Raw genomic sequence first — 27225 nt, forward strand, 5'->3', positions numbered from 1 at the left:
ATACATTTCATTGAGTATATGATACTTGAAATTCGCGTCAAACAATTAATTTCGTATTAATCTTACTAAAAAGAAATATCGAATCAAAATCTATTTTCAATATTAAAAAATAATAATAAATAATTTTTTTCTTTCTAGGTGAATATATAGACATGGTATCCAATGCATTTTGTATCGCATACACGGGGGAATCCCTGTATTTTTTAAAATCCCTTTATCATTTTTGTGTCACATTCTGCTGTACCGATTTAAATAGGTTTTGCACTATAGCGCTACCAATGATAAGAATTAAAATCAACAATATGGATAGTGCATCAAAAATTATTTATTACATTAAACACTTTGTCAATTACGTGACAAATGACCATAGGTCAACTCGATTTTTAACTACAATTATTTTCTATATGAGTTAGGATTTCATATATCTCAGAATTAAAAATTAAGGTGTAAATGTAGTTTTAGTCTGCACAAATGTAAAAATTAGAGTATTTATATTGTTGCCTTGAATTAATGGGAGGTATAAAACAATAAAAATCTAAAAATTATTGATTGCAACAATAGAAAAATTTGTTTTTCAAAATGTGTATTAACAAAGGTTATTACCCTAATATTGCCAAAATGATTTAGGCAATGCCAGAAGCATAGGGATTCATTCTAAATCACAGACAAGATACATAAGGTATATTCTATATCTTGTTTGTGATCCTAGTTAGCGCAGACAAGATATAGAGGTACACATCTGTGCGATAGTTAATGTGGAAAATAAATTCTTATCTCCTAGGATAACGACATTTTATACAGAGTAATTAATCATTTTCTGAATAATGTAAATAAAATGCTGAAAGTTACTGCACGAATCGGATAGAATTAATTAGGATTGTGTGAATTTCGAATTCAAAATTTAGAATTCTTCTAGAACGAGCCTTTTCGAACGACATAATCGACTGATTTTACGTGGATACTAGCGCCACAGACGAGATATCCATATACTTCGTCTGTGCCAGCACTACGAATAACAGGCTCGTCCACGAAGTATGTTTATTATCGACAATGCGAAACAGACTGCAGTGGCGGAATGAAAATGGCTAATTGTCAGGTTCGTTGGTGCAGCAGGTGAGCGATCAATTATCATTAATATCGGGACGTCAGTCGCTTTGGGATGAACGGTGCGCAGTTCGCGGCTGTCGGAACTGCTGAATTCAGTGAAAATTGTGCAGATTCTAGCGTTGTCGAACGACTCGATGGATTATCTGAAGAGGTGTGTGATCGAGATTACCGTTGAAAGGCTTGTTGGCCCCTTTTTTTCTATAGTGATAACAAGTTTTCAGTTTGTCAGAAATGAGTCAGCCGGCGATCGTTACACGTCTGGACTTGCTTGCGTACGTGAATCAATAACCTCGCAGTTGACATGAGAAAATAGGAACGGATGCGACGCGGTCTCGAAAGATTGAGACACATCAGCAAAACGTAGATTAATTTATTACGTCCATTCAGAAAACATACGTCTACCCGTTGTTTCTGCCGTATCAGTAACCGCTTGGGAAAAAGTGATGCATGAAAAGTCTCGATATTACGAGGCACGTGTTTGTATTGGAGTAAGAGCTACTCTCTGCGTGTATGTGTGTGTATGTGTGTGTATGTGTGTGTATGTGTGTGTGTGTCTGCCAGGTGCACTGTTGCATCCCTCTGATGAGCGCCATGCACCGTTTAGACCATAGCCATAATGTCATCCCGAAGGCTACTTCTTAGTAATTCACAAAGGGTTCACTCTTCCGTGAAGTACAGCGCATGGATACTTTCCAGGCAATACCTAGCACGTACCTTGCTAGAGAAATATTTGTGGTAGATCCTCGATGAATCAAGAGTATGGCTTCTGGTGCGTCTTCCTTGGATAGTGCTGGAAGTAGTGGTGAGTATAATTTTTAGTTTTCCATGTTATGTGTCAATGTATGTTTGTATTGGTTGTTTACCCTTGTAGGTACAGATTTAAATGGAAAGGTTTGACCTAATAATTTCAGTGCTACTGAAGAATGGTTTGTTTTAATTTTAGTCTGTAATGCAAAAGAAAGTATGTAACAGAGACAGCAATAGATACACTTATATAAATGTCAATGTAATGTTACATGTTTTCACATGTCAAAATATATTGTCTTGTAAAAGTTCATTGTCAAAAAATAATATTGAATTTTATTTTGAACAGAAGAATTGAAAGCTAAATATAGAGTTTTATAATTTTGGATAACTGAAGCATTGTAGGTGTGTGATAATTAAGGGTATTTATAATTTCACTTTGCAAAAAGCAGTGAATCATGATGCTTACATGCGTGACATAGAGTTTCTTTTCTGGTGAAAGTTAACTAGACCTCTGATTACATTGTTCTACCAATTGTAACAACATAGTGTATGTTGTACAAATCATTTCACTTTTATATTTATAGTGGATCATATATTGTTATAATTACTTATATTCTTGTTTTTTACCTTTTTGCAGATGGAGCACTCAATATGGGTAAGATTAATATGTGAAGAAGATATAAATTGTGTTGTGTATTGAATTTTTCTTTTTAGCAATAGTACTTTTTTCTTTTTAGCAAAAGTGTTAATTTTTTCATGTATTCTATTAAGATATTTATCTATATTATACATTTATGTAAAGCAAATTAAAGTTGTATCTTTATGTAAAACAAACTTTGACACAAAAGCATTTTATATAGCAATTTTTAATTTAATGCACATTTCGTTGCACTGATATCACTTTTATATATATAGAAATACACGAATTATATTTAATTGCGTAGTTTTTATTATTTTGTAATTTGCATTATTGGATATAACTTGAGTGTATGGCATGCAGAAAGAGATAGTGGAGGCTATGGCAGTGTCGGCAGTCCTGTTGGTGGGCCTGAATGTCGTAGTGATTATGATGGTTTGCAAGCACAGTGTGATCAAGCCATGCATCAGCTTCAGCTACTTAGGCATAAGCACTCCGATACTATAAGACGGTTTGTCCTGGTTTTGTTTAATGTGGTATTGCTTAATTGTTTGTGTTACCATGTTTGATGTTTTGTACAAAACAAATATAATTTAGATTACACGTTTTTTTAATAAAATATTTAATTAAATTAATTTAAATGCAGGTGTGAACATACTATGAAGGAATTGGAATACTACAGGGGACAACATATAGCAGTCATGAATCAACTAGAAGCAACATCACAAGAAAGTTCCGCACTGCGCGGCAAATATGGAGATTTAGTGAATGACAAGCAACGCCTGGATCGCGAAGTTCAGGCGTTGCAAAAGGAAGTGTCTGAATTAAGATGTCAGAATCAAGAAGTCCTTGTTTCTGATGCCAGTAATAGTGACACTATGAATCAGCACTATTTATCTGCACTTCGGAAATATGAAGCTGTTAAAGACGAGTACGATGCACTTAGAAAACGGTATGATGATTTAATAGCATCACATTCATCGGCCGTTAATAAGGTATGTATGTAATATTGGTTTTTGGAACATTAAAACGCGTATGTACAGCTACAATTATAATGCAAATTTTATATGTGTGTTCAAACGTAGTTGGAATTATCTCAAGAAGAGGCTACCAGATTAAAGAAACAGTATGATGAAATTGTTCAAGAACGTAATAGCGCAGTTCGCGAGCGTAATGGTTTAAAACAACAGTGTACCGCTGCTATTAGGCAGTGGGATATTGCATTAAGGGAAAGAAACGAATATCGTGAAGCCTTAGCCAAAGTACAGCAACAACATGAAGAAGCAGTGAAAGAAATTAATCATGCAATGGTGCTACGCATGAAGGCTAGTAAGGATATGAAGCGATTAACAGAGGAAAGAAATGCTGCATTACAAGAGTACAGTTTAATTATGGGCGAACGAGATACAGTGCATAAAGAGATGGAAAAACTTGGTGATGATCTTACGCAAGCATATACAAAAGTCACACATCTAGAAAATCAAAATAAGCAATTTACGGAAGAGGTAAATTTTTTTAAATTTGTTATGGAAAGCAATTAATTCATATAACTGTTCTCATGATAATTTTATTTTTATTAACTCTAACGTATATTTTTATCTATTTATTACATTCTACTATTGAAATGCGTTATCAATATGACCATATAATTAGAAATATTTAGATACAATTATTATTTTTTTCTCATAGATTTTTGTATTGGATTTAGTTATTTATATACTGTACATTACTTGTTACTAGGTGTACTATTTTTAAATTAATGTTCAGTATTTTAATATCTGTTTTCCTTATTTTTAGAAAAAAGCTTTATCCTATCAAATTGAAACTTTAAGAAGAGAAATTTCATCCGCTTTGCAAGACCGGGATGATGCTTTAAAGCAATGTAACGAATTACGTCAAAAGTTTGGCGATTATTCTGAAGGTTCAAACAGAGATTATAAAAATCGCATGGAATTACACTCGTATAATCGTGAACGAGATAATTCGAACAAAGAAGCAGAAAGAGAAAATAACACGGCAGATTACACGAAACGAGATAAGGAACGTATGGATAACTTGGATCAAGCGAACTTGGAGTTAGATAAACTTAGAAAATCGGTCGACAAATTGCAAGCGGAACTCGAAGAAGCTCTTCAAGAAGCAGAGGTATCAAAGCGAAGAAGAGATTGGGCTTTTAGTGAAAGAGATAAAATAGTTTTAGAAAGGGAAAGTATTAGAACTCTCTGCGATAGATTAAGAAAAGAACGTGATCGTGCGGTTTCGGAATTAGCGGGTGCTTTACGTGATTCTGATGATATTAAGAAGCAACGGAACGAAGCATCGAAGGAATTGAAGGATCTCAAGGAAAAAATAGAATCTGGTGATCACGCGTTAAGAGCAAGTCAATTTGCACAAAGCTTAGCGCATGCACATGAGTCGGCAATCGATACTGATGTCAGTGACTGGGAAATTCTTACTATACATTTAGATCTTAGTCGAGTGTGTTTGGATTCTGATCGCGATTTGGGATTGACATTAGTCGGAGGTCGTGACAATCCATATTATCCAAATGATACAGGAATTTATGTTGCTCAAGTGACATCAGGAAGTGCTATTGATGGTAAATTAAGAGTGAACGATTGCATTATGCGAGTAAACAATGTAGATTGCACGTCTGTTTCTACGCGTGTAATTATGGAAACTCTACGTACCTGTTCGGTGGGATCAGCTACATTAACGGTTAGAAGACGGCGTTTGACTAGAAGATCGTTAAGAACAACGCAATTGCCTGTTGGTTCAGTTCCTCATGGTATTACTTTGGAACTTGGAGTATACATTTCAAAGATTTCACCTGGTAGTTTAGCTGCTAAAGATGGCAATCTCGCTGTTGGAGATAGAGTTTTGAATGTACGTCTCATAAATATTTTGCATTGACTTTATTCATTTATTCATTTATTCTTTTATTTTGAGTATCAATTTAATTCTTTGTTCTATAGATCAATAGCAAACCAATGGAAGGCATTAACTCCAGTCATGAAGCGATGGCAACTTTGAATGATACAACTGCTGATGTGATAACTATTACGACTTTGAAAGGAATACCATTGCCTTCAGCGACTAGTTCTGAAACTATGACCATTGATGATAGCTTTGCTACTGAAAAACAAAAAATGGTAAATAGTTGTTCTCAAACAGAACAAGAAAGAATATTGTTGAAGATTCCATCAGACGATTACGAAAGAAGACACGTTGCTTCGAACTTCACTGATAGAAGTATTTATAAAATTTCGAAATCTGTCAGTGCTGAAAAGCCAAGTGGAATTAGCAATGCTTGGGATAATATACGCGAAAAGATTGATATAGTACGGGGACGTAAGCACAGCAAAGATCGAGAGGAGAAGAAGAAACGACATCGCAACTCAAGTCCAAATACCTTTGAGCAAGAACAGGACGCGATAGCGGAATTAGATTCAGTAATTGAAAGCTACCACAAGAAAGCAAATAATGGTGTACTGAAACGAAGTAAGCGACGCGGAACCGAAAAAGTTGAGAAAAATGGAGGTACGTGGCCGAAAGCCAGAGGTGGGCCTCTGATTCAAAATGGTACTGGTACTATTTTACATCCTCGTAAGACAAAAGAAAGATTGCCCTTAAGTGTACTCCTTAATCAACCACCAAAATATGAAAGTTACAATTATAATCGTATTTCTAACCCTATTCCCTTGACCAATTTCTCTAATGTAAACAACCGGCATACGGTTTATAAACCTGTAGAAAAATCGTTACCAAATTTCCTTAAAACTGGACCGTTATTTAGTCAAAAATCCTTTACTCCAGTGGTGCAGTTCAAAGATATACCGATAGATAAGAAACCAGCCACCGAATTCGAGAACACGGAAAATAGACTCAGTTCTACGTTAACACCATCTGAGACTAGTATCGATTTTTCCGTGAAATCGGGAAATACGGGGAAAGACGTAGAATATTTCTCGAAGAAGAGAGCGCAAAAATATACCCCTAGCAACGAGAGCCAAGTAGACACGCTACAGCATAATAGAGCGCAATCTCAACTTTATTCCGGGGCTGGATCATCAACTTCGTCGACCAGCGGCCCGAGACAGCAATTGACTGGTAATTTTTCATTTCCCCCCTATACGCATTCGCATCCGCATCCCCATCAACAAAATTCTTTACCTTCGAGATACCCTTCCCCGCCGTCTTTGCCGTCTGCACAGTCTGGGGAGTCAATAGGACTGCCCGATGCACGATCTTATTGTTTCGAACCTTCATATAGCCCCGGCCCGCAAACAGGATTCGGGCATTTGCACACACCCTCTGTAGATTTGCATTACCACAAATCTCGCGCTCCACCAATTGGCACTACGTACGACGTACCAGCGTACACGCATGGCTACGAAGGTGGAACTTTCCCAAGAAAAAAGGAAAATCAACGTTTTCGAATACCGTCAAATCCTAGTGTGACGTCAAAGAGCAGCGTGGGCAAATTGTCCACCGGCAGTATAGAGAGAACCTCGGAAAGAGGTAGCCCAATGCCAACATTCCATGTGGAAGTACTTAGCCCTGGTACCGGTGGCGGAAGTAGTTCTGGTGGAACCATCAGAGGAAGTAGTAGCAATAAACGGTCCAGCATGCCGGACTATTGTTACTCTCAACCTAGACCAGCACCTGGAGAACTTCGCAGAGTTCATATAGACAAATCGGTCGAGCCCTTAGGTATCCAGATTTCTTGCTTAGAAAGCGGCGGTGTATTCGTTTCTACTGTTAGCGAGCACAGCTTAGCGTCTCAAGTCGGTCTTCAAATCGGCGACCAGTTACTTGAAGTCTGCGGTATCAACATGAGGAGTGCTACTTATCAACTCGCTGCCAATGTGTTACGTCAGTGTGGTAATTCCATTACGATGCTGGTGCAGTACAGTCCAGACAGTGAGTACAGTGTTTTATTAGAACAAGTAGAATATCCCTATCACAAACTGCACTTTATACAAATCTTTATTGCACCTTTCTTATTAAACTTGATCATTATTTGTCATTATTGCATGGTTCTTATTTCAATGTAACACTACGCTTATATATTACTTTTTTTTTTGCTAGAATACAATGAATTAGAAGGCTCTGCCTCTTCAAGTTCATCAGAAGCTGGTGGTGCTGAAGGAGGTACTCGTAGTGGATCACCAACTCCATGTAACAGTCCTGAAGCTCCTAGAAAAACAACTATTGAGCCATTGGAAAGTTCGGAACCTGAACGTGATGCTTCTAGTAGTTTAAGTACAACACGTGATACTTCTAATACCTTGACTATTATGCGTGAAACTTCAAATACTTTAGAACCACCTCGTACAATTCGAGAAAGAGATATCAGAAATTCCGCTTCCTTGGAAGTACCGAGTACACAACAGAGGGAACGAGAAATTAGAGCATCAGCATCTTTGGATATCAATATCAGGAAACCGGAACTTCGTAGTTCAGCTACGTTGGAGAGTATGCGTAATTCTGCAACTATCGATTCATTACGTGGTACACGCGCGCAGCTTAACGTAGCATTGCAACGACAGAATGCTACTGTAAGAAGTCCGACACAAGAAGATCAAAGTCGTAAAAGTCCGCCACCAAGTGAACCGAGATATCTTTTCATCGAAACAAGGAAATGTTCGAACTTGGGTATCTCACTCGTTGGTGGTAATGGCGTTGGAATATTCGTACACTCGGTACAACCAGGCAGCCTCGCGGAAGAGGCAGGGTTGCGTACCGGTGATCGTATCCTAGAATATAATGGTGTTGATCTCAGGCAAGCAACCGCTGAACAAGCTGCCTTAGAATTGGCTAGACCAGCAGATAAAGTAACGCTGATTGCTCAATATGTACCTGAAAGGTATAACGAAGTAAAGGATAAACCTGGAGACAGTTTTTATGTGAAAGCAATGTTCGATCGAGTAGGCGAAGTTGGAGATAGCCTACAACTTAGATTTAATAAGGATGATATTTTATATGTTGATAATACAATGTTTAATGGTACTCCGGGTCATTGGAGAGCTTGGATAGTTGATCAAACTGGAAGAAGACAAACATGTGGTATAATTCCGAGCAAATTCAAGTAAGTTGGGAAAAATAGAATTTTAAAGAATTTCTCTTAGGATTGTGTTTCATATTTCTATTATATGTATCTGTAATGTCACTAGGGTCGAAGAAGAGTTGCTTTTACGGCGTTCATTAGGCGATTTAGAAACAGATACTACTAGAAGAGGCAGCACAAGTGCAAGAAGAAGCTTTTTCCGTCGAAAGAAACATCAACGTTCTTCCAGCAGGGACAGTAAAGAATTGTCACATCTTACAGGAGTAAATTTGGGTTGGTACAGTGATAGTGGGACATTAAATGAAGAAACTCTCCCAGCAAGCTACCAACGTGTTGAAAGATTAGACTGTAAGTATTTGTTATACGAAATAATTATTTAATATACTATTATTAATTGTCATTAATCACTATTTAATTAATTCTATCGAAATACTAAATTTTATTAAATTTTTATCTTCATACAGATCCAGCTTTAAGACCTGTGTTAATTATTGGTCCATTGAGCGAATGCGTAGTAACAAAACTATTACAAGAATTTCCAGGACAGTTCACCAGATGTCTTGCTGAAGCTATGCACTGTTCTCAAGCGACGCTCGAACAAGGTTTGCGCGATTCACTTTATGTGGACTATAGAAAAAAAGGAAGCTATTTCGAGTGTACTACAGTACAAGCTGTCAAGGACATCTGTGAGAAGGTATCTTTTTTTATCCAATGCCTATACAATATTGATAACGTTATTTATAGTAAACGTATAAACACTAGGTTAAACACCTAAAAGTAGATCATTTAAAATTTATAGAATCGCGTGGATATATTTCTATTTTTTGATTTTTTGCCAAAACTTCATTAAGGTATGTTTATTTATAGAATACTCACTGCATATTGGATGTATCAATTGCATCGATTGAGCGACTTCATCGACATCAAATCTATCCTATAGTTCTCTTGATTAAATTTAAAAGCACCAAACAAATAAAGGAAGTCAAAGATTCCAGATATCCAAGCGACAAAGTAAGTGCCAAAGCGGCCAAGGAGATGTACGAACAAGCATTGAAGTTGGAAGCTGAATACAAACATTATATATCTGGTAAGAATATTTATTAAATAAAAATACAATATTACTGCGAGTTTGCTTCGTTAACGTTGACACAAGTTTTCCGTATTTCAGCTGTAATTCCAGCTGGGGTAAATGTTGCGTACATATGTACGCAGGTAAAAGCCGCAGTAGATGAAGAACAAAGCAAAGCGCTGTGGGTTCCTAGAGGGCTTCCCTGACGTTTAAGGGGGGGTCCCCATAAACCACAGTGGAAATCAATCTAAATTCCACCAGGGGGCCCTTGCGTTGTACGATTGTACAAAAATTGTTACAAGTTTGTTTATTTATGGTCTCTTTTTGTCACAACGGTATGTAAGAATTTCGATTTTTCTTTTTATGACTACTTACTACGATTTTTTAAATTGTTTTTATATTTATTCAAAGTTTGAGATGTCTTTTTTCCCTTTCTTTTTATCTTTTATTTTAAAGTCTGGGTTACACCATTTATTTTAACCCTTAACGGACGTATCTTACCCCTTTACGTGATACAGCAATTTTTATCGAATAAGATGTATCTCTTCCTATTTTAACACGTTGACGCCAGCGTTTCTCACTAGGCGGCGTCGAACTGAGGTGTAATATGAAATTTGGCAACGATAACCATTTCTGTTGCTATTTTTTCTGATATTACACGCAAGAATATTGAACATTTGTTAAGAATTCCGCGAATCTCTACATTTATCGAACACGAAATAAAGTAGTCTACAAGTAAATCGCAACAGAGTAATAAATTTTATTTTTTTTTTTTTTAATTTTTATCCATTAGAGTATGGATAATATTGATATGGAAATGGATGATTCGTCTGATGAATTTATAATTACAAGCCGAAAAAAAATTAAGTCCAGTAATACTCTCATCCTCTTCTAACGAGAAAGATGAATCGTTAAATAATGAATCTTATGAACATGTCACGGAAGAAGAATATTCCGACTCTTATTCAGAAGAAAACTTATGTTTAGGATGTTTTAAAAAATTAAAACAAATAAATAATTACTTATTACAAATAAAAATTACCACTTAATCATCAGTTATATTTATAATTATTGAATTGAAATTAAATAAATCCTATTTTATTTCAATAAATATATTTTAAATTCTTCTAATCCTAATTTTCAACTATATGACAATTTTTCGTATTTACCAAACGAATTTAACAAATTATATTTGGTACACACTATCCGATATGATATCAAAGTGTGAGCTACCGGTAGTATGTGCCGTCCAATGGGACATTCAAGTATGAGCCACCGATAGTAAACGTTGGCGTCAACGTGTTAAACATGTCATCTCATTTTAGTTTTTATGTAGGTATTTCCTACATAATTATATTTCAATAATTATTCAACAGTTGTTATCATCTTTCAAAGTAATGAATAAAGAAAATTGCAACGGAAAATTATAATGATAGTAGAATTTGTGAAGACTTGAAAACTTTTCTGACAGTGACAGTAGTGATTTACTCCAAGTTAGAAAAAAAGATGTTATCTACAGTATGTTCAAACAAAAAAAAAAAAAAAAAAAAATACTAATTGTGATGAGAATTAAATTGAAACTGGCACTGATGGCGAGGAATATTCATGAATATTCATGAATATTAATGCCAAACGGTGAAAAATTTTTAAAAGCCTTTCTTAAAAAAATCAGATGGGAACGTTCGTTAAGGGTTACTAAACTTTGTAATAAGTATTTAATATATTTCAGTAAATATTTGATGCTATTTAAACACTATCATTCCTATAAAATGTTATGGAACATACAAGATTTCACATAAAAAAAAGAATCTTAATATTTAAACATATATAGATAACATTTGTATTACAAAAAAAAAAAAAGAAGAAACAATACATTTCATATAAATTCTATGCCATAAATTCTATAACAGACCATTCGTCATATCACATTTCAGTATTTTAGTTTTATGGAACAAAATATGGTGTCAACTTTCTTTGACATCAACGGACGCAAAAATTATTTTTCGTATTTCATAAAATTTTGCTTGTTGCTTCGGACCTCGATCGATCGTAATTTGATATACAATTATGTAAAAATTATCTATTGCAATCGGCGTGAGACCATAAATGAATCGATGTAGCAAGTAAAAAATATTCATCGTATTGTGGCCCGCAAAACATTTGGTGGATAAATGTAAAGATAATTAGTTATCGTATAAGTTTCGGCCAATTGCGTTTGGCTGATGTTATTAACCTCTCAGATCATTTCGTTGTACAGAATAATTTCGCGATTAGTATTATTGTACAGAGGATATAATATTCTAAATTAAAGAAGTTACTTATTTGTATATAATTTACTTACGAAACTTTGTGGCTTACATTAATTTCTAGTTTAAATGAATCCTTTAAAGTTATCCAACATCCTTCTAGCGATATTGTTTTTAGTCATATTGTTTCATAAAACTGTATATTATAATTCATTTATTGAAGTTGCGTGGCAATCGATTTGAGGGGTTAAAATCTTCATGTTCTTGCTCGAGGAATTGAAAAATGTAAAGAAATTATGAAATTCAAATTGAGAAACAATGGCTTGCGTTTGCCATTTCCGAAATTTGTAAATATTTGAATAAGCAATAGATATTCGTGACACAGACTAACTCGATATGAAATGCTCGTAACAAAATATATAACGGAGTGTGTTACTGCTTTTTTACTTCTATAGTTCGAATTATTTTACAGATTTATACTACTCTTTTGATCGAGTTAACATGCGTTATAGGATGCAATGATTGTACTTTCGAAGATATTTAAAATGCGAGTACGTATCATTACGTATCTACATTCAGAATACAATACATATTTTTTTATTGCAGTTTTAATAATATGGCATATATATATGGCATATATTTTGTAAATAATCTTTTACTATTATTACCTTGGAAATTATTTTACTTTTAGCTTTTTTCAACATTATGATAATGAAACCTTTTATCTTGTTTCTAATATCTGAATGTAGATACAATTTCGTATATATGATCAGAGAAAATTGAATACATCAAATGTATTAAGGAGTATACAGGGTGTTCCGAAGTTTAGTGTTCAAACTTTATCAGTGTAAATGCTTCGTTATAACAAGAATACGAAACATGATGCCAAATCAAGTAGTTTTGATCCTTGTAATAAATTCAAAATAGTAATACTTCTGTTTTATTATAAATTTTTGTTTGAATATTTTCCATAAGTAGAAATCTGAAGATATTTTTTTGCTACATTTTAGTTTTATTTTTACTTGTAAAACATACTGGCGAAATGTGAACACTAAACTTTAGAACATCCTGTATATCATAAAAATCTGTTAACGATGCTTCGATACTTAAATATCTTCTTTTTTGTTTGAAACGATGCCTTTCTAATTTCGAAAGCGGCTTACAAGTTTTAATCGATGAATATCGAATATCAAGTTTCATAACAATTCTTTCGAATTAAGAAATTAAAATAGTTTGCAATAAAGAATGAAATAATTGTCCAGATTTGCACGGAAAGAGTGAAAGGCAAACAATTGAAGTTGAATATTACTTTTTATAAAACAGAAATTTAGTTTTTTAACAAGACAATATTTAGGCGTAAGTTATCAAAGACCAAAAATTAAAAGAATATTATGCTAATTCATAAGGATTACAATTAAATTTATTCGTATCGTTAGCGTCGATGTGTTTAATGCGGAAGTGTAGATATATACTTTTTGATACGTTGTGAAATTATCGGTACGAATTTCTCAATTGAAAAGGCTCAAAAACGAAGAAAATGGGAGAAAATATAAGTTATAAAAATGAAAAATGTTTAATACATTTGGCACGCTGTTATAACAGGTATATACATATTTCACGGTTGTGAACAAGATTAAAATTAGGTATTTATTAGTATAACTAATATAACATAAAATATTTTCGGGGAAAGAATATTTAATTCTAATTTTTTTAATAGGTAGGCAGAATAAATATGAATATACTTATATTGAATATATTTGTACACACATATGAATCTTGGACGTTATACATATATTACGTTTAGTATGTAAACTGTTATTTATATTTGCGGCTTTATTTATATTTTATTTTATAAATGATATTTATGAGATTACTAAATTTTATTTTATTTACGAAATTAATTTTCATATTGTTCTTATTGCCACATATAAGAACTCGGTCGGAAATTATTCTTGGCAATAATTTTCTTTTCAGCATTTAATTTAGATGAGACATAATTGAATTATTTAATTCTATTGTAAAAAAAAAAAAATACCAAAACATCAATGTGTGTATATATCTTTTTTTTTTCCTAAGATGTAGCATTTACAATTTATGTGTTAAAAAAATAACATACAACAAAGTGTATGTTATACAAACGGCACGCACTGTTATTCTATTTGTTTTAAAAATAAAATCACAGGGAATATTAACTCTAAAGAAATGTCCAGATCATAACTCGTTAAGTAATATATTTCCTAATTGAAACTAAATAGAATATGATCAAAAGTAAAAATATAATTTCATAGAATTTTGTTAACTATAAAGAAAAATATTGCAAATGTGCCGTAGTAAATAATTTAGCAATAATTGGTACAAAAGAAATTCTTACCTTGCATAAGAATGTTGTATAACGAGTAAGATTCATTTGTGGAGACTTATTTAACAAATTCATTTTCTCTCATACCATTGATATATCTCCAAATATTTTATTTAAAAAGTAAGAAACAGAAGCTGATCGAAATTTAAATTAAACATAATTTCCACGAGGTGTAAAAAGAAAAATTAAGATAGGTCGAGGGCGAAGTGAAATGCCAAAAATAATAATTAAAAAGGGGGAAAAAAAAAATACAAGAGAAAGAAAAAAAGAAAACAGTATCGAAGGAGGAGGGAGAAAAGATTAATTTTGTAATTCAATTATTCTGAATCACAGCACTGTGATACATCTAACATTACTGTTTTGATAACATATCAATCACAATCCTTCTATATTATTATTATTATACATATACGTACATATACGAAACTCATATTTTGGGCAATACTTATATATACATAAATGTTATATATATATTTAACTACGCACTTTTACTATTTTCATAAGCACGTGATTCTGAATCATTCAATACCCACTAGCAGCATTGCGCGCAAATACGTATGTAAAAGGCATAATTTAAAAAATGTTCAATTGCAATTTCGAGTGAATTGAATTTGAATGGAAAATTTCAAATATTTTTCACCTATAAAAACTCATATAAGTATATATGTTTTGTGAAAAGTATTTGAACGTAGTTATATCTTTTCTTTTTTTTTTACTGATCTCAGATTTATTTCTGATGATCATTTTGAATTTATGAAACAAAGAAACATGTTACTGTTTATTATTATTATTGAATTCTTAAAAAAATTTAATTTAATTTTTTATTGAATTCTTTAAAAAATTTTAAATTCTAATATCAGGATATCATTTCTTTTATTTTACACCGTCAGTCATCGATGACCGTCGTGGCGTTTAATAAGTTAAAAACGTGTAAACCACTCGAAATATTTCCAAGAATATTTAATACGTAATTGACGCGCGTGTTGGGTGATGCATTAATAAACAATTAGGTGTACAACCATTAATTAATTACTGGCGATCATTGAAGCGTTTATGGTGATATATTACACAGACGAGAAGCAGAGCCTGGCGATTGGGTTTGAAAAATACGCGATACAGATCGATGATCTATGATTCTGATGGCGGTTTGTTCAAACAATGATCGCGACTAGTCTTCGATAGTATTCTATTTTCTATAACGAATTTCTCCTCGCAGTATCACTTGTATGCTCCAATCGAAATTTTCGTCGTCTTTAATATCATTGTGTCCGACATTATATTTACCGTATTTCCACGCTTGCCCTGTTCTATTTGTTTAACAAATCACGGTGTATATACGTAGTTACGTATTATCACTGAAAAGAGTTTATTCTAAACTTCGCTAACTATAAGACACATTTGATGTTATGTTTAATTTCTCTAGATTTATTTTATTTTAAATAATTTCATTTAAGCTCGAGTTTAGCAAAATTTAAATATTTCATTGCTTTTATAAAAGTTCTTAAAAAGCAAAAAAGTTCCGATATATTAGAACGTCAAATAAAGATTTCATGCGCGAGATATGAAAATATATACATTTCTCTTTCTATTGTACAAAATTTTCGATAAGTTTGAATCTTAATTCGTCTTTAGCTTTTAACTGTTAATTCTCTAAACTCGGAGGATAATTAGAGGCAAATTAGAGACTAGAGTTTTTCGTAATAATCGTAATAATGTGTAATGTGCTCTGTCTGTTCTTATATATTTCTTATATTAATTTTTATATACAAACATGTACGTATATTAAGAATATTCTCTTATCAGTGTAATCGTAATCATTTGTGCGCATTTCGAAACTTTGTTATCGGACGCTTTAAAATGTTTTTATACTTGTACGCGTATATACATCTTTCGTTTAATTTATTTTAATTACTGACCATGTAAATTTGAAAATAACTTTCGTTGCTGAGCAACAGAAAAATTTCTTAATTGGGCATGCAAAGTGTCTTCTTCGTCTCTCCTTATCGGTAGACCCGTCTTTAAATCAGAGTATTATCTCATCAGAGTAGTATCTCATTCTCCTTCCAACTAAGAAAACGTATATGTATAAATACAGATGTAACAATGTTATGAGCGTAGATAAATTAGATTTGAGTATTTTTCAGTAAAATGTATTTATAATTGTCGATCGTTTGATTCATATATTTAACACTTTGATTGTTTAGAGATAAAGGTTTTGTAAATTTTTTAGTACCTGTGAACGATGACACATTTTGTACGGTAAATTTTTCCATTGCTTTTTTTTTTATTTTTCTTTTTGAAACAATGAATTATCAAAAAGAAGACAATGAAATATTCAGCAATCAAAGAGTTAAGAAAACGGATGAAAAAGAATCAATTCTTAAAATGTATTGGTTTTAGAAAAAAAGAAAAAAAATTGAATTATAAAATGAATGATCAATATCAGGATGCGAAAAATTCGAAACAAATTCAATTTTGTAAAAGTTAAAGTACAAGATAACATTTCTAGATATTTTGATAATCACATTTCTACGTTTTTACACACACACACACACACACACACACACATACACACACAGAGTGCATTATTGAAATGGAATTGTATACATAGTTGCTAAGTGCAGATGAACTTAGACTGATTTGTAAAATCAATCAAGTCTGTGTCTGTTTCATTGGTGACAGAATCGAGAAACATTGAACGATTTACCAATTTTAATAATTAAAAAGAAGAGAACTTTGTGCTCCATAGGTTGTTAAGATTTCTATTGTATTTTACAAGCGGAAAATCGGAATATATGATTGTATTATTTATTTATAAACGCATTCACTGCCAGGTATTTAACTTTCTCGTCGTGAATGATTTATTTCTTTGTATTAACGAGCCACGGAGAAGGTTAGATATTTACACGACATAATGAGAATATTACGTGAGACATATTATGAGTAAAAATAATAGGCAAATAGTTTGCATCTTGGTGGGAAAATCGTTTTATAAAAGCTGATTCTGTTAATTCAAAGAATTCAATTGTAAATGATTGTTTTGTTGAATAATGTTATATTGGCGTAATATTATTAATGCAATATTAAACGATATTATTTAATAATATTACAGTGATATAATGTTACATTTTATAAATGTATTGTACATATTTATGTAGTATATTTGTATTATCGATTGTATAAAGAGAACATTTTTTTCGTACTTTACTTTAGATCAGAGGTGGCTAACTACCGGCCCGCGAGATTCACCTCTACTTTAGATGATCATCAAGAATCATTTTAATTCTGATTGGTAACCGCAGTTTTCCAATATGCTTCCATAAATGAAATGTCGTGAAATTATGTTATGGAAACTCCGCACGGAGAAATGCCCTTACTAAGTTATTATTTCTTGAATTATTTATTATTTATAGTTAAGCTCTTGCATAGTCAGTAATAAAACTTGTCTGTTTATTTACATAGTGTTTTCTTGTTGCTAAGAGGATAATAATTATCCAACATGTTTGCGAGTCGTTTTGTTTCAATGCACGCGGAGTATAAAGATTTTATATATATTTTTACTTGCTCGTAGTTCTATCGTATAAGTGGAGAACGATTATACATATTAAACGAACGGCGAGAGAGATGTTTTTATTTATTCACGCAAAATGTTTCTCGCGTTTCTAATTCTAATCAGACGAAGGTTGTTATCAAAACGTCCAGTAACTTACACTACTGATTAAACTAATATCGCATAATGTATATTTGTATAAATTCTACAAGTATTTTATCATTTGTATTATGTACTCGATTTTTCCCACCAACGTGCTTGATAAGCTTTAACAGTGAATGCGTGTATAATTATTAATATGTAATATTTTTATCACGCTTGATATAATTACTAACAGTATAGTGCAGTTGTGCGACTGTAGCATTCTTTTCTTTCTTTTTCTTTTTCTTTTTCTTTTCTCTTTTTTGCTATCAAGATCAAACGGAAAGGATATTTCACAATCTGTGATTAATATAATATAATATGTATATATACATATATATATATATACATATATATATTATATAGACACCTATAAGCAGCATGGAATTTGTGATTATATTAAGATGCAAATATTTTTTATACGAATTGGTGTATACGCTCAGACGATCGTATTTAATACAATACATCGCGGGACGAAATTAGTAATAGAATTTATGTGACTCGAATCGAAACTATTAAAGGAAATCGAATTCTATTAGAAGAAATCGTAAAATTTTTTTAATAATATATTTATTGGTAAAATTGTAATTATACTGGAACTAATAATTCGTTTGAATGCCGGGTGAATATTATACGTAAGAATAGAGCGCGATCAATTTTATATTATTTCTTGGAAAATTGTTGAAAATCGTTAGTTCGCATACTATGAAAATTCGTTACAAGAAAAAAAAAAAAAAAAAAGAAAAACGTGAAATAATTTCATAATGTTTCCAAATGAGACCAATTATTTTCTACATTTGCATTTTACATATGTTCCGTACCAATTTCACAAGTAGATGATACATTGATTTCACGCGTCGAGAAGAATCCAATTTACAGTGGGAGTTTCGCTTGGATTTTATACAAAATTCAAGCTGCAGCTCAATATTTATAACTGATAAACCTAAAACACGTGTTCCAAGTGTCCAGTTTCACGCTGTTTCCTTGAAAGAAAATGAGTCTTCCTGTGTCTATTCCTGCCACGCGTCGACTGCCCTGAAGATATTTTTTACCAGACCTTCATTCACGATTTTTCATTGCATTTGAATGTGAACGTATACGGATGTAACTATAACATTACCTTCACGGTTAATGAAAATTATTTTTGAAGTCTTTTACCAAACCGTAAATATACACTAATGCCAGTTAATGTCACCTGATTGTAGCGAATAACAAAAAAAAAAAAAAGATATTGTAACTGTTTCATGAATTTACGCAGTCATAGTTAACGACAAAATTTTCTCAATAAGTAACATCGTAAATTGTAGTTAGTTAGATAGTACGAGTAAAATTATAATCGCGAATGTTTCCAATGAAAAGCGAATTTTCGATCTTTTGCGATCAAAGTGACAAAAGTTTCATACAATGTACGATTTTCATCAAAAATACACGATATGAATTCGCGAAACACTCAAAAGATTGTTAATTAAGAAAATAAATACTAGTTAATGGAGTCTTGGAAGAACTCGATGAGCAAACACAGTGAGCTTTAATTTGATCTTAAAGATAGAAACTGACTTTAATTCTTGACGATAGAAATTTTTTTTTTTTTATATCCTTACGTACGTAATAGTAATTAACATAGTAATTCGGATTGTTTTCTTTTAAACAAAATGTCAAAAATTAATAATAAGCACAGGACCACAGTATATTAAAAAAGGAAAAAGAAAATTCTTAAAAAAATTTGTGTATCTGTAATTATTAGGAGTTATAATATTTTTTTCTTTTTTTTTCACGAATTTAATTTATCAATCATCGTACATCCTTCGGCAATGATAACGGTACAGAGAACTCTGTATCATTTTATTTGATTCCCTCCCGTTTTTTGTTTGCAATGGTTTTGATACCAAATGTTCTAGTTTATACTTCTATTTATAAGCATGTCCTTTATATACATATAAATACGTATATTGAATATATGTGTGTGTGTATATATATATATGCGTTATATGATATGTACATACATATATTTGCAACGCGGTGCACGCGAATGATACGATCTTTGTAATATTATAATATATATGTATATGTGACACTGATTAATATGTATGATATATAAGGGGTATGTATCGATATTTGCTGTGAGGCACACGCGAACGCCCATGAAGTATTAACGTATCGACGTTCGTTATTGTTTGTAAGCCTTCTTTCTTGTAAAACGTACAAGTTGTCTTATGTAAGAGAGCAAGGAAATAAAGTCGATTGTAACGAAATGTTTCATTGAAAATTTATTTCTTGCAGTTAGATTTCATACTTCTTTGGGAAGAAATTTTGATCGAGGGAGAGAGAGAGAGAGAGAATTTTTGTTTAAGAAGTTCAAGATCATTTCAAAAGAAGAAACCAGCAATAATTATATTTGGGAAGATATAATGTTTATAATACTGTGTCATTTAAATTGCTTTTTATAGCAGCTCTCTAAAATAATTAGTGCGAACGAATGTTATTTTTATTCGTGTATATAAATATTGCGTTGAACAGCATTTGTTTTTCAAACTTGGCGTCTCAAACTAAAGAGTGGGTCGAGTGAAATCGATATTATTGATTGTAGACAAGAATACTATAAAGTGAAATTAAACTGTTAACTTAAGATGGCAATCTTAAACAAAGTGAAGAGTATGTAAACTCGAAGTAATTTATAAACCACCTATTTTTAGAGGTGTGGCTGTGATACTTTTTTTTTTTTTATAGAGCATAAAAATTACATGGATCACAGCAGTGTTATTTTTAACGAGCGAAGTTTTTCAACGTATATCGATGTAAAAGATACGTAAAGTTATATAAAAGTACGTTATTCAATCTTTTACCTTTATCTTATAACTTTTTTTACTGATTCTCAATTGTTGAAAACCAAATTAATTATGATATATCAATTGTCAATTATAGAAACTGTTTGCACTAGTTATTAAAAAAAAGAGAGAGAGAGAGAAATTGTTGTATACATTCTCTTTGCACAGAAAAATTTGTTTCACTCGTTTCTAAGAAAAATGATATTATTCGAGTATTTTCGAGAAAAACTGAAAAATCAATACATATTGCAACGTTGTTATTTTTAATACAAAATTGTACATATATGGAAAGTGAATGCAAAAGAGAAAGAAATGCACATATATTCGTAATTTCTACAAGAAATTTATATTTCAATCTTGGTGTTTAGACGAATAATTATATAATATAAAATAATATTTACTGTAACATATTTATTCTTTATTATAAATTAATGTCAGTACACACATAATCACGTAGATCCAGATGGTGACAAAATCAACGAATGAAACGTGTCTTTTACATTAATTTTTTGGCATGAAGCGTGCATATACTCAGGTTCTTACAAATAAATAAACAGTTACATTCTTATGGATGTTACAGGAAATAATAATTATGTGGTTTAGTATTAAAAACAAATGTTACTCCATTACCATCGTCTGTTACATGTTACGAATATAAATAATTATGTAATATTTAGCACACGAAATTAATTAACGATAAATACAACAAGAACATGGCTTACACAACTTTTATTCACGAGCCTTATCTTTTTATAATATCTTGCAACAAATATCTTAAAATTATTTTAATATAAATATGGAAAGTAATTGGTTCATAATGTCATTGAATTTCTTTGATCTCTGAGAGCATCTTTTCTTTTTCTTAAATTAAGCAAAGATGTCGGAAAATATTAGACGATAGTGTTAACAGTAATAAATAACGGATATTGTTTTTAAACAATAATTGATTAATTACAGCGATATATAAATAATATTTTGTGAAATGTTTAAAAATATATTTTTATTACTTTTATAAGATAGTCTTCAGTGAAACGTGCAAGAGAGAGAATTCATTAATCTCTTTCCAAGTATTTACATATAATTGTAACAAATACAAGTATAATTAAACTTCCTTGTTAATTTAATAATTTCATCAGAAGCCAGTATAAATAAATAAGATTTTTAATATGAAGAGGAAGTTCATTTCTAAGTAATGCAAAGTTACGATTTTTTTTTTTTTAACTTTAAACGTTTCACTTATTAATTTTTTCTTATAAATTACATTAGTTTGGCTTGTAAATATCTATACAAACGTAATATATAATACATAACAACAAAATATATTTACCAATCGTATCAGTTGATACTTATAACAATCGAGGCACCAGTTTTATTGTAAAATAATTAAAAAGAATATATATATATATATATATATATATATATATATATATGTATCGCGTATAAAATTCTTTTCATGAATTAGAGTTGTTTGTATTTACAATCTACATTTCAATCTATATTTTAAATGGCTATGGCAAATAGATCGTTTGGGAGAGAACTTCTGACAAATAACAGTAACGAAGACTAAATTTCTTGACTAGGCTGGAGCCATTCAATTTTCATAAATCATTTTCGAAAATCACTTGATCATGAAACCTTCGTTTGTCATCGATTCACAATACTGCGATTATTTACAACATGTTCGAGCTAGGCACGATCTCAAATGTTAACGGGCCGTCTCTTCGATTCGAAATTTGTTTTAACCCTTTCACAGCATAACAAAAATGGCAAGATACTCGGAACAAATAATTTAAAGACAAATTGTTTTTGTTCCCAAGATTTTTTATATTTCCATCGAACTGATGAATTTTTAAATCAATGCCTTATAATAGTAAATTTATGCCTAATAGCGATAAATAGATAGAAATTTTTAAAAATGTCGTTCGCGTTACACTGTGAAATGGTTGCTCGAAAACGAAACGAGCAAACTTTCTCTCTAAATGCTCTAACGAGTTTCAGGAGGTTGAACTTTGACTCGTTGCTTCTGGGTACGAGGTGAACGCGATGTTACACGAAATTCAAGAGGCAAATCGTAACAGCGACAGACACAGCAGCTAGGGAACTTGAACCAATCGCTGAAAATGCCACGGCACTCGTTGTTCGGATCGTAAGCTAACAACCGATGAAGTCTGTACTGTTGCTCGCATCTGCATCCGTCTCGACAATACATCTGCTTGTTCTCGTGTCTTTGAACAAACAAAATGACACGAACCGACGGATAAAAATATAACAGTTATTATATAAATACTTTTCATACTTCAATGTTACAATACTTACGTGCATTTCTCCCAGTGAACGTATTGCTCGAAGGGATAAAGATTCAACAGTGCTAACACTTCGCCTCTCGTGTTATTTGCCCAAAATGGAGCAACCACTTCCTCTTTCACCGGGCAAGCGTTCCTGAAATATTTTTGACGTACGTAAAAAAAAACATCAATCATCAGTTGTTTTCAATTTAATCTTATCTTCAGAACAATTCATTCTGCTGATCATTATATTTGTTACGTTATTAATCTTTCGTTAAATTCACTAATTGTAAGTCAAATTCAATTCTCAATTGATAAAAATCAACATTTAAAGGGAGGATTTCCTTCTTGTAAAAACAAGAAGAGAGAAGTCATCTGATCTTCCAATTTCCGCAACGTCGTTCTGTTATGAAAATTAACTCTGTTGATCCAGTTAGAAGCGCCGTTCGAGGAAAAGTGAAACACCGTCGGCATATATAATTAATAACCAGCGGAAGCAAAACGAAAGGAAGCACTTACACTCCTCGAAGCTTCAGAACCGGTTGTTCCTGCTGATCCTTCGCCACGACGTCCTGATACAGCTGGCCTTCCATAGTCGAAGCTTCCGGCTTACCGACTACCGGTCGATATTCCGGTCGTGGCCTGAACTCCTGTTCCTCGTTCGAATTCGACGCCTCACCCTGAACAGTCGTCTCCTTCGAAGGCGTGGCGAACAAATCCTCGACCATCTCTCCTTCGTCTGGCAATTCAGTGACGTTCGGCAAATTGATGGTCGACGTTTCCTCGATGCTCGACTCGGACACATCCGTCACCTCGCCGGATTTCTCCGCCTCCGTCTCGTCAGCCTTGTCTATTTGCTCGGAGATCTCGTTGATGATGAAATTTTGCTCTCTCACCGCGTAAGAGCTGGTTGCCACCGGCGACACTGTCACCCCGTCCGGCGGGTTTCCTTTTTCTTCGTTCGTGCCATTTATCAGTGAACTCGGTGTCGCGGGCGTGGATCGCGTGGTTGGTTCACGGCTGGTCGTGAAGTCGGTCGTTGACAACGTGCTCGACGACGACGACGTTTCCTTGGTGGAGTAGGTGGCAGTGGTGGGCGGTGTGCTCGTGGTGGTGGTCGTCGTGGAAGTGGAGGTGGTGGTCTTCTCGGTCGGCCGGAAATGTGGCCTCGTGTACTCGCTTAATTTCGGGAATTTGTTGAGCCGTTTCGCGGCGTTGTCGTTGAAGGATCTGCTCGTGAAGCTTCGTCCCTCGTATTCGTTGTTGTTTAATCGTAGGCTGTCCTCTGGCTCGTAGTACTCGTAGTCGTGCGTGTACTGGTATTTTCTGGGGAGTTGTTGGTGAAGATGAGAAATTTTTGTTGAATTTGTTACAGAATACTGTGAATATGACTTTGTCAGGGACACCTGAGTTCATTCTACCGAGAAATATTATATTAATATTTAATAAATATTTAATATATATATTAATAAATAATATATTAATTCAGTAATTTTTTTTTTTAGCTAATTACTTACTGACTCTTTTCACAGTCAAGTCATTTATTTATGAATGTCTTTGAGTGAATGAACTTACCTGTGATCATGGTAATAATCGTCGTACTTTAGTTCTATATCGTTCCTCTCGAATTCGGCTCTTAACACATTAATGTGCCTTTCGTCACCGTACATGCGCCTCATTAATCCTTGGTTCTCTTGCACGAAACGACGAACCGCGTGCCTAAAATTATCGAATGACGTAAGATAGTAATTCTTTTAATTAAAAAAAAAAAAAAAAAAAAAAAAAAAACATTTTACTGTCGTTTAATAAATGCAGTCGATTAAAATAAAATTCAGGTGAACCGTGTGAAAGATTTTTAACAATAGTTTATTACACAGATATAATATATCCATTAAACCAGGATATAATTTCAATCAATTTTCATAGTTTCGAGTCTTTCGTACCACCGAGACATGCATTTCTTGAATTAACGCGCACATTGTCGAGAGTAAAAGTATATCGTTTCCCCTCGGAGTTCAGTCACGCACGATTTTAATAACCGAAGCGTACAACGTCATGCTTAAAATTCATGTCAGCAGCGATACCTTTGAACAGTGAAACCTCCAGAATATGTCCCCTGCACGTGTTGCAGCTCAATTAGCTTTCTACTGTCAATGAATGTAGCGTAATTTTCAAAAGAAGTGAACAAAGTGTTATCGTTCACCTTATTTTTCTAACGCTACGACCGATTTATTAATACGATGTAATTCTTTACTTTGCAGTGAAAGAACTTTACGTCAAGTGAAACTCTTCATGAATTTTTAAAAAAATCCTACCAAGGATAAGAGCTACCGGCTACTGTACACCAGTTCTGCTGTCGAAAATCACAAGGTAGATTTGCAAACCGTGCACGGCCAGCACGAGAGTATGGTTTACTGCAAGCCGAAGATGCGTCGTATCCAAAGGTGCTTGGTCCACCTCCTTGACATCTTGCAAGCTGATATGTGATCACCTGTCAAGCAAACATCAAGCTAAAATTATTAAGTATCTGCACTTGTGTCTCTTTTAAAATTTTTAAATTTTATGCGATTTAATACAGAGGGTGTCTCAAAATTCAGCGATCAAGCTTTCATCAGTGCGTTTTATGAGTTAAAATAAAAAAAAGGATGTTATATAAATATAACTACAGAAATTACGATTTACTTTTCACTATGTTATATAAATATAACTACAGAATTACGATTTACTTTTCACTATAAAAATGTAAAAAAATTTGATTTGTATTTCCATTTCGAAATGTTGCTCGAATGCATACTTAGGAAGATTTCGTACATTAAAACAAAGTTAGAAGGACATTATGATATCTCGAAAACGAATCCGTTATTAGATTGACTTATGTTGCAAGTTTTTTTTTTTTTTATTAAGAATTTATGGAGCCATGCTTATAAGTGTAACGTTCTTCTTCTTATTTCAACTCATAGAACATACTGATAAAGTTTGATCGTTTAAACCTGAGATATACTCTATATTTAAAAGGAACAGGTTTCAGTGATTTTACATTTATTTATTTCTTAATCGATCAGTGCATCTATTTCCTTCGTTGTAATCTATGTTGCAGATCGAAGCTTTTTCTGCGAACTTTAATACATACTTCGTATAGTGCCTGATATATTATAAGCAACTTATCTGATTAAAGAAATGGACATTTATTTTATTCGTCGAGTAGTAAACATTTCCCATATTCCTGGCGCATTTTATATATTTCTATATCTTGAAATTTCCCACAAAAAGATTCACAGTTTAGTAATAATTATTGAGTTGAGGTAATGGCCCAAGTTTATGATAATAGTATAAATATCTAGGTTAAATGAGTCAATTTTTTGGAATGCTCGAGGAGAGATGTGACCTTCGTTTTTTTTTTTTTTTTATATATTTAAGAGAAATTTTAAAATGGCCTATCACACGCATATCAAATGTCCAAATTTCCATTTCTCTAGTTATGCTCATAAAAACATAGAAATGCCGAAAAATTCATAGTTTAGCGTCAGCGTCAAAATCGACGCTATTAATTAATATCTTACTCATTAATATCTTACTATTCCTCGCTAAACAGTCTTTCGTACTTTGTATTCTTTTGTTATTCGTATATTCGAGCAATTCATTTATCATTCTCTTTCTTCATTCGAAGTCAATCTGTACAACCGAAGGCATAAATAACTCACGTTCGAAGCTGTCGTGGTTCACAGAATAAACGTGAAAAAGGCGTGAAAACACGCGCAACCTACATACTCGTTATACTTCGTCTAATGAAACCTTCCAAACGAAACGTATTGGTAACGCGCTCACCTGGAGAACGAGACACACGATTACATTCATAACTCGCGTTTGTGACGTGAATTCGATAGTTTGGACCGGCAAGCGTTGTGGTCCGACGATAACAGCTACCAGTCGATCACGCTGCTACTAGTCCGAAGGCGTAAACCGTTTTCAACTGGACAGACTGCTTGCCGGCGTAAAGAAACGACAGGGGCACAAACGAGAGGCGGTGGTACGCGGCTACATGACAGCACCTCCGCACGCGAGCAGGACGCTTTCATTACTGACCGTGTAATCATCAGCCGGCGTCGCGTGCGACAGCCACGGGTTTCCTCGGTAAAAGTACGGAACCAGTGAAGAAGCAAGAGGCCAGCGGACAGTGGTTAGCGATGGG

At 33.0% G+C, this 27225-nt stretch overlaps 2 protein-coding genes across 7 annotated transcripts; one reads left to right on the forward strand and one right to left on the reverse strand.

Moving 5' to 3' along the window:
* Positions 1-954: 954 nt before the first annotated feature.
* LOC122527701 (disks large homolog 5-like) lies at positions 955-25359 on the forward strand. 6 transcript variants are annotated; one of them, XR_006306398.1, is made up of 14 exons: positions 955-1113; positions 1804-1909; positions 2492-2509; positions 2855-3002; positions 3138-3486; positions 3577-3996; positions 4289-5377; positions 5467-7414; positions 7583-8582; positions 8668-8909; positions 9026-9255; positions 9429-9648; positions 9730-9965; positions 25298-25359. XR_006306398.1 is itself a non-coding variant. In XM_043652128.1 (14 exons), the coding sequence occupies exons 2-14, from the start codon at positions 1867-1869 to the stop codon at positions 9834-9836; spliced, it is 5538 nt and encodes a 1845-aa protein (XP_043508063.1). In that variant the 5' UTR covers positions 956-1113; positions 1804-1866; the 3' UTR covers positions 9837-10680. The 6 variants fall into 6 exon arrangements, 4 of the variants coding, with proteins under 4 accessions (XP_043508037.1, XP_043508063.1, XP_043508072.1 ...); XR_006306395.1 differs by lacking the exon at positions 25298-25359 and adding an exon at positions 10424-10680; XM_043652128.1 differs by lacking the exon at positions 25298-25359 and having other exon boundaries at positions 956-1113; positions 5467-6031; positions 6308-7414; positions 9730-10680.
* LOC122527734 (protein spaetzle 4) lies at positions 21141-27189 on the reverse strand. Its single transcript, XM_043652182.1, has 6 exons — positions 26862-27189; positions 25352-25527; positions 24612-24755; positions 23556-24362; positions 23068-23190; positions 21141-22976 (listed from the first exon to the last, which is right to left on the reverse strand). Exons 1-6 carry the CDS (start codon positions 26889-26891, stop codon positions 22736-22738), a joined length of 1521 nt encoding a protein of 506 aa, XP_043508117.1. The 5' UTR covers positions 26892-27189; the 3' UTR covers positions 21141-22735.
* Positions 27190-27225: the final 36 nt, after the last annotated feature.

Source organism: Frieseomelitta varia, unplaced genomic scaffold (assembly GCF_011392965.1).
Source record: "Frieseomelitta varia isolate USP_RPSP 00005682 unplaced genomic scaffold, Fvar_1.2 scaffold_1027, whole genome shotgun sequence".
Taxonomy (NCBI): domain Eukaryota; kingdom Metazoa; phylum Arthropoda; class Insecta; order Hymenoptera; family Apidae; genus Frieseomelitta; species Frieseomelitta varia.

Excerpts from the sequence above, each read along its gene's own strand:
- LOC122527734 (XM_043652182.1), bottom strand. The coding sequence starts at position 26,891 with ATGAATGTAATCGTGTGTCTCGTTCTCCAG. Across the intron at positions 25,528-26,861 it reads TCGTGTGTCTCGTTCTCCAG|GTGATCACATATCAGCTTGC; the intron begins GTGAGCGCGTTA and ends TTTGCTTGACAG. Across the intron at positions 22,977-23,067 it reads GTTCACTGGGAGAAATGCAC|ACACGAGAACAAGCAGATGT; the intron begins GTAAGTATTGTA and ends GTTTGTTCAAAG.
- LOC122527701 (XM_043652102.1), top strand. The coding sequence starts at position 1,867 with ATGGCTTCTGGTGCGTCTTCCTTGGATAGTGCTGGAAGTAGTG. Across the intron at positions 3,487-3,576 it reads ATTCATCGGCCGTTAATAAG|TTGGAATTATCTCAAGAAGA; the intron begins GTATGTATGTAA and ends GTTCAAACGTAG. Across the intron at positions 7,415-7,582 it reads GGTGCAGTACAGTCCAGACA|AATACAATGAATTAGAAGGC; the intron begins GTGAGTACAGTG and ends TTTTTTTGCTAG.